Source organism: Callionymus lyra, chromosome 5 (assembly GCF_982586985.1).
Source record: "Callionymus lyra chromosome 5, fCalLyr1.hap1.1, whole genome shotgun sequence".
NCBI classification, from domain to species: domain Eukaryota; kingdom Metazoa; phylum Chordata; class Actinopteri; order Syngnathiformes; family Callionymidae; genus Callionymus; species Callionymus lyra.
In genome coordinates this window covers 3,317,382-3,326,366 of record NC_141822.1, presented here as the reverse complement: position 1 = coordinate 3,326,366, position 8,985 = coordinate 3,317,382, and the positions used below count along the sequence as shown (strand labels likewise).

General features: G+C 37.8%; 1 protein-coding gene across 1 annotated transcript; it reads left to right on the top strand.

Annotated features, from left to right (window-relative positions):
* Window positions 1-592: 592 nt before the first annotated feature.
* On the top strand, window positions 593-7,188 carry tescb (tescalcin b). The gene is made up of 8 exons (XM_087790489.1): window positions 593-826; window positions 3,589-3,658; window positions 4,468-4,548; window positions 4,599-4,738; window positions 4,792-4,853; window positions 6,423-6,530; window positions 6,620-6,667; window positions 6,775-7,188. Exons 1-8 carry the CDS (start codon window positions 763-765, stop codon window positions 6,850-6,852), a joined length of 651 nt encoding a protein of 216 aa, XP_087646615.1. The 5' UTR covers window positions 593-762; the 3' UTR covers window positions 6,853-7,188.
* Window positions 7,189-8,985: the final 1,797 nt, after the last annotated feature.

The following is an 8,985-nucleotide window of genomic DNA, read 5'->3' as shown; positions in this document are numbered from 1 at the left end:
GAAGTTCATCGTCGCCTCGAGAGAGTTTCTGAAGTTCAACCTTTGAAGAGTTTCGTGTGAACATGTGCCCAGTGACGTCTCTCCGGGTCCAACCGTTTACTGTCGAACAATGAACGTCGTGTTTCTATTCTTGACATCAAACAGTGAGGAATTCACGCTGGACAACACTGACACCGCGCGGCGAAGACGTGGAACTGCACCCACTCTCTTATTCATTCTATTGTTTTTAATAAGTCGATTTTTATTTTTCATGTCGACCTGAAGGTGTTTAGTGTTTATCTTGGCTTTATTTGAATCGAATATAAAAATCGTTTAAATCTCGTAAAGCGTCGCCAATGATCGTGACGTAATAATAACGTGACGTAAAGACAACAACACAAATAACACGTCGTTTTATTTGCATCGTGTTGAACGTGACGTTCATAAAAAAACATCGTGAAAGAGAAAAGTGTTCAGTGACTCTGAGGATGAATCATGTTGTTGTGAAATTCACGTTGTCATCGCTTCTGTTTCCGGAAGTGAAGGGAAGAGTGTGTGTGTGTGTGTGTGTGTGTGTGTGTGTGTGTGTGTGTGTGTGTGTGTGTGTGTGTGTGTGTGTGTGTGTGTGTGTGTGTGTGTGTGTGTGTGTGTGTGTCTCTGGAGACTGACGTGTAGACGAACCAGGATCTCGTTACACGAACATCTCCAGGACATGAGTCCAGAGACACCGTCGTTCTCGCGCAGGTTCGGTTCCGACTCGTGTCCGCGTGAAGCGAGCGAACGATGGGATCTTTGCAGTCCTCGCGCGGGCAGGACCAGTACTCGGAGCTGGCGGAGAAGACCGGCTGTGAGTGTGTCCGCGAGATCTCCTTCAACGTGTGTCAAATGTGTGTGGAAAGGGTTGTGTACTTCCAGCTGTGATGCGGATGAATGAGGAAAATACACGACGCGAGGAAAAATGGAGGATTTTTGCTGAAATTTAAATGATCATTTCTGAGAATATTCAGAGGAAGTTAAAGACAGGAAACATCACATTTATTGACAATATTACACTTTTTCATTCATGTTTTACTTTGAAACAGCGAAATAAAAACGCAGCCTTGATAAACAAACTCTCAAAAAAACATCGTTTTATTTTTTTTCGATTTAAGAATATTTCCTTCATTTACTTTTGTTTTTTGAATGAATATTTAGATGTTTGTTTATCATGTGAACCGCTTTAACTTGAAATGTAAATCGTTCCTTTAATGTCACCTTTTTATTTGATAGGAAGTATTTAAGTAAGTAATATTTGTAGAGTTATAGTCACGTGATCTAAGATAAATATTATTCGTTGGTAAAAAAAAAATACGTCACGTGGTCAGAACGACTTCTTTAAACTCAGCAGATACAAACTTCCATGACATTATCAATGATATTATTTTATATTGTAAACATTAATATCTTTGAATAAGTATTATAAATGATGCTATAGTTGAGTACACGTGACTATAGTGAGTGTAAATCCTCGACAATAACCTTCTTTTCTGTCCTCGATCAATAATTCAGTGAAACTTAAATCTATTGAGACTCGACTGAAGGAACAACAGACGCGGAGACATTAAATAATAATTACTTATAACAGTGGTATTTTAAAGTTCTTTTTTTTTAGATTTTAATTATTCTATTTTGAGTCATTTCATTCAATAAAGTTTGAATTTGTTATTTTAATCATTGAATTGAAAAATTAAAATGCTTTTTCAATGTATGTACATATAGATTTTGATTTTTCTAATTCCAATCATTTAAAAATGCAATTCAAACGGTTTAATTTGTAATTCTTTTAATTCAATATATAAATTGGTATAATAGAGAGAACAGAAAACTAACAGAGCACAGAAATACTGGATCAAACCTTGATCCAATCATCGTGACACTATTACACCAACATTTTGTATTGAATTTAAAAGGTTACAAATGAAAAAATATTCTTAAGTCACTGAATGTCCTCTGTATGATATGATTATATGAATCAATGAATCAATGAATCACATTCATGTTCTGTTTCTGTTCATTTTGTCAACATGTATTGATAAATGTGTCGTAAATAAAGTGTCGCTCAAACTAGAGCTGCACGATATAGGATAAAAGTGCGATATTAGATATTGTTGTCTTGAATTGTGATATTGATATTAATGCGATATTTTTCTTTCACCTAAAAGTGTAGCCGCGAGTACTGTAGTGAAGGTCCGGGGGTTATAGAAAAACGATGCGATATTTCCCTTTCGTTTATTTCATCGCTTCTGTGTCGACATGATGGTAGAAAAATATAACTTATAACGCTCAGTCTCGCATCGGTTTCCCGCCAAACTGAGCGACATCAGAGAGGAGCCGCCGGCGCGTCGTGATATCACCAAATCAATAATAAATCCTTGTACACGCACACATAACACTTTATAAATGATGCTAACAACTTAGCTCGTTAGCATACGGTGAAGACGGACACATAACACTTTATAAATGATGCTAACAACTTAGCTCGTTAGCATACGGTGAAGACGGACAGGTTTGTTTGGAAGTTCACGATCATCTAAGAGAACAACTGAGACGAGATGAAAAGTTCTTACGATATGTTGCTTTAACAAAGGAGGTTTCAAACTTTCAACGCAATCACTTTAAGACGTCCCTGCGTCATAACGAACAACACTCGACCAACACTCGACTAACACTCGACCAACACTCGACCAACACTCGACCAACACTCGACCAAAACTCGACTAACACTCGACTAACACTCGGCTAACACTCGACTAACACTCGACTAACACTCGGCTAACACTCGGCTAACACTCGACTAACACTCGACCAAAACTCGACTAACACTCGACTAACACTCGGCTAACACTCGACCAAAACTCGACTAACACTCGACTAACACTCGGCTAACACTCGACCAAAACTCGACTAACACTCGACTAACACTCGACTAACACTCGACCAAAACTCGACTAACACTCGACTAACACTCGGCTAACACTCGACCAAAACTCGACTAACACTCGACTAACACTCGACTAACACTCGACCAAAACTCGACTAACACTCGACTAACACTCGGCTAACACTCGACTAACACTCGACTAACACTCGGCTAACACTCGACTAACACTCGACTAACACTCGGCTAACACTCGACTAACACTCGGCTAACACTCGACTAACACTCGACTAACACTCGACCAAAACTCGACCAACACTCAACCAAAACTCGACTAACACTCGACTAACACTCGACTAACACTCGACCAAAACTCGACCAACACTCAACCAAAACTCGGCTAACACTCGACCAAAACTCGACTAACACTCGACTAACACTCGGCTAACACTCGACTAACACTCGACTAACACTCGACTAACACTCGACTAACACTCGGCTAACACTCGACTAACACTCGACTAACACTCGACTAACACTCGACTAACACTCGGCTAACACTCGGCTAACACTCGACTAACACTCGACTAACACTCGACTAACACTCGGCTAACACTCGACTAACACTCAACCAAAACTCGACTAACACTCGACTAACACTCGGCTAACACTCGACTAACGCTGTCTTTCAGTTTCATGGGAACAAATCGGAGTTCTTCACAAGAGATTCAAGCAGTTGAGCCACGACCAGGAGACGCTGAGGTGAGATTTACAGTTTCGGTGACGGTTGATCTGACGCTCGAGCCAAAATACTTTCAACGTGTTGAGACTCGAACAATTAATCCAAACTACACGTGTAAGAATGAAGCGTTTCATTGAAAATACAGTATTTTTAAATGATAACAAAGAACAACAGATACAATGTTAAAATTCAATGTTTTGATGAAACTGAAATACTAAAATATTTTTCACACTCACATACACACTTTTAAACACACACACATATACACTTTAACACACACACAAACACTCTAACACAAACATTTTAATACAAACATACACACTTTAACACACATGCACATACACACTTTAACAAACACGCATATACACACTTTAACACACAAGCACATACACACTTTAACACATACACACTTAAACACACACGCACATACACACTTTTAAACACACATCCACACTTTTAACACACACACACATACACACTTTAACACACACACATACACACTTTAACACACACGCACATACACACTTTTAAACACACATTTTACCACACACGCACATACACACTTTAACAAACACGCACAGAAAAACTTTTAAACGCACATCCACACTTTAACACACACACACAACATACACACTTTAACACACACGCACATACACACTTTTAAACACACACACATACACACTTTAACACACACAGACTTCAGTAAGACGCCATCTAGTGGTGAAGAACATGGTGTGTGTTTCACTTCCTGTGTAACTCAATACGAGTTGCATTGTGGGATCTAAACCTGTGGAACCACCTGGTTCTTGACTCACTTCCTGGTGTGCAGGAGGGAGAACCTGAGCTCCATCTCGGACCTGGCGTGTAACCCCATCCGAGCGCAGATCATCGAGGCCTTCTTCGACCGAAGGTGCGACCGCTCGAAGCGTCTCCTTCTCCTCTGAACCTCTGTCGCTGCAGGAACCTGCGGCAGCTGCGAGAAGGTCCGGTGCAGGAGATCACCTTCGAGGAGTTCCTGGTGGTCATGTGTCACTTCAGACCTCCTGCGGACCACATGAGCGAGGAGCAGCGAGAGAGCGTGAGGAGGGAGAAGCTGAGATGTGAGTCCGGCCTTCACCACCGTCGACACTTTCACTGACGGTTCTTCTCTCAGTTCTGTTCAACATGCACGACACGGACGACGATGGAACCATAACCCTGGACGAGTACAGACACGTGAGTCGTTGCACTCTCGTAACCTCTTGTTCGTCCAGATTTCAGAGCAACTTTATAGAGTAATAAAGTGTAAAACATGGTCATGATGAGAAGTTACTGCGTCTTGAGGAACATTTACTACATGACACCAGAGTTGATACTAGTTGATGTGTAATGACACCAGAGTTGATACTAGTTGATGTTTAATGACACCAGAGTTGATACTAGTTGATGTTTAATGACACCAGAGTTGATACTAGTTGATGTTTAATGACACCAGAGTTGATACTAGTTGATGTTTAATGACACCAGAGTTGATACTAGTTGATGTTTAATGACACCAGAGTTGATACTAGTTGATGTTTAATGACACCAGAGTTGATACTAGTTGATGTTTAATGACACCAGAGTCGATACTAGTTGATGTTTAATGACACCAGAGTTGATACTAGTTGATGTTTAATGACACCAGAGTTGATACTAGTTGATGTTTAATGACACCAGAGTTGAAACTAGTTGATGTTTAATGACACCAGAGTTGATACTAGTTGATGTTTAATGACACCAGAGTTGATACTAGTTGATGTTTAATGACACCAGAGTTGATACTAGTTGATGTTTAATGACACCAGAGTTGATACTAGTTGATGTTTAATGACACCAGAGTTGATACTAGTTGATGTTTAATGACACCAGAGTTGATGCTAGTTGATGTTTAATGACACCAGAGTTGATACTAGTTGCTGTTTAATGACACCAGAGTTGATACTAGTTGATGTTTAATGACACCAGAGTTGATACTAGTTGATGTTTAATGACACCAGAGTTGATACTAGTTGATGTTTAATGACACCAAAGTTGATACTAGTTGATGTTTAATGACACCAGAGTTGATAGTAGTTGATGTTTAATGACACCAGAGTTGAAACTAGTTGATGTTTAATGACACCAGAGTTGATACTAGTTGATGTTTAATGACACCAGAGTTGATACTAGTTGATGTTTAATGACACCAGAGTTGATACTAGTTGATGTTTAATGACACCAGAGTTGATATATAGCGGATGTCTATGGAGTGATATTACTGCCATTGTTTTGAGCGAGTGTGTCTTGGTTGTTGTACACTCAAAATCCCTCTGCTCCGCTCAACCAGTCATACACGTGTGTTCAACATGTCATACACGTGCGCTCTAGCTGTCATACATGCGCTCAACTTCTCTGCTGCTCAACATTTATCTGCTCACAACACCAGTCTCACGCGCTGCTGCTTGAAGCCTTTTAAACATCATTTGAACATCGTTACCATGGGAGTGAACAAAGTTGTCAGACGCTTAATAAAGTTTGACTTTATCTGACTGTTTTGTTGACGTTCCCTTTAGCTCAGCTTTATCTAGTGGATGATAACACAACCGCAGTCAAACGTTTGTATCTTTTATTCTATGCCCCTTATAATCGGTGCAAACTATTCATGAAAACACTTCTAAAATAGGCCATTCATTGAAGGTGCGCCTTATAATCCGGTGCCTAATAGTGCGGAAAATACGTCAGTTAACATCTGTGCTTTTCTGTATAAAACATTTTGCTCTGAAGGTCGTGGAAGAGTTGTTATCACGCAGTGGAGCTCTGGGGAAGGAAACCGCCAAAGGTATCGCTGATGCCGCCATGTTGGAGGTGGCCAGTATATCGATGGGTCACATGGTACGATTAGCATTTCATTTATGTGTAATATATGTATTTATTTATTTATTCATTTTTCACTCTTGGTTTTGTGATTGGCCCTCACACAGGAACCAGATGAATTCTATGAAGGAATCACGTTCGAGCATTTCTTGAAGGTTTGTGTTTGAAGTTCATCTGAGAATCTATTGGATCTTGTGTTCAGTTTTATCTAAGAATCCAAGATTTAAGATCAATAAAACATTAAGAGATGTTTCTCCTGCAGCTCCTGAAAGGCTTTGAAATCGAGTCCAGGATGAACATCCGCTTCTTGAACATGGACACGACAACACTCTGCAAGTGAACCTCCAGCATTTACCTTTAAATATACATGAAACTATTTTCAGCGGAAAATCTATGCAACTTTTATTTCATCACTTTTTTCTTTCCTCGGTATTTATATATGAATGTTCAACGATCCTTTGATGATAAATTTGATTTTAAAATGTTTTTTGAAGAATTATTAGCAAAGAAAGAACTTGACATGACAATAAAAATAAAAGTTCTTCTGATAAATCAATCCTAGTAGTAGCTCATATGTGAGATATTTCATTTCGGATAATTACAATTTATTTTAGTTTTTAGACGTTTTCCATTCATTACATGCGAGTAATACTGACAATAAAGTGGTTTATCTTGATGTATTTGTCTTTGATTGAATATGTACTACCAGGAAATGAACAAGATGTGGTTAAACATCTGGAATCGCAAAAATAATTAAATAATACAATTTATATTATTTTCAAGCGTTGTTCACTTTACATGATAAAATCACATAATGCAAAAATAATACAAACAAGATCACATGAGAAAAACATTAACCTAAAATCAAAACAATAATATAAAGTAAATATATATTTCTAATATACATGAACCGTAAACATTTGTCATTGAGACACTGACCTCTAGTGGACACATTGATCATCTCACATTGAGTAACACTAAGAAAATATATATAAAATAGTTTTAAACCAAAAAAAAAAAGTTTTTTTTACGTGTTGTTACTGGAATCATTGATCCAGAGTCTCTGTTGTTCTTTGAATCCAGTTTATCAAGAGAACTTCTTGCCTCATGACCCAGATTGAAACTACTTCCTGTGGTTCTTGTGATTCTAGTAACGTTTGTGTTGCGTGACTTCCTGTCATTAACATGTCGATACTAGACACGCGTCCTTGACTTCCTTCTCCACTTCCTGCTCCTGGAGATTCTTTTTCGTCGGGTTTGATGTCTGAACTCATGGTTGACGTAACGCCTGTGTTCGCAGGAACGAGAGTATATTTCTGGAGAACTGAACTTGTGATTTATTTTGGGCGCGATAAGGAAGTTTGGTGGAGTTTAGTAACCGTGTCCAGAGGTGCTCGAATCAAACAGAGATTGACTCTAAATCCTCCGACACTGGAGTGAACTGTTGCAAAACTGTGGGGTTTTCTTGTGGATCCAGTAATTATTTTAATCTCGTTAATTATATTTTCTGAATTCCTAAAAAAGACACTTGTTTAACCTTTTGTAGAACAAAGTTGTGAAACAATATATTAATTTATCTTAAGGATTTCATGATGAAATATATTTGCTTTAGAACATTATGGACTGTAATAATTCAGCATAAATATTAATATTCTTTACAAAATAAAATTTAATATCTAAAAATCTTTGAAAACTGATGCAGAACTTTCCTTAGAATAAACTTCATTGTGTCAATTATTTGAGAGAATAAAATATGTTTTAACAAAAAGAGAAATCAACACCTTGTAGCCTATTTTTTGACGTTAGATTTGACTTTTTAACTGTGAATAATATTAGAATTAAACTCCACAAAGCATAGATGCTATTATTGCTAGCATGACGTTAGCATAGCATCACTAGCAGAATAACGAAGCAGTAGATTTAACTTTTTCACTTTGAATCATCTTATAAGTTAGAAGTAAATCTTCTTAAAACTACACAAAATATAGATTCTAGTAACACTAGCTTGAAGTTAGCATAGTATCACTAGCGCATGGAGGATAAACAATCGGATTTGACTTTGAAATTTATTACAAGTTAGAAGTAAAACTCCTCAAAACTCCTCCGAACATAGATGCTAGTAGAAATATATTTGCTTTAGAACATAATGGTCTGTAATAATTCAGCATAAATATTAATATTAATTGAAAAATACAATTTAATATCGTACTCGAAGAAAAAAAAAACTCAACAAAACGTAGATGCTAGTAGTGCAAGCATAGCATCACTAGCATATTAAGAATAACTAAGGGAAGGTTAGCATAGCATCACAAGCATATTAAGAATAACTAAGGGAAGGTTAGCATAGCATCACAAGCAAATGGAGGATAATCAGATTTGACTTTGAATCATGTTTCAAGTAAAACTCCACAAAACTCCTCCAAACATAAATGCTTTTAGAAATATATTTGCTTTAGAACATAATGGTCTGTAA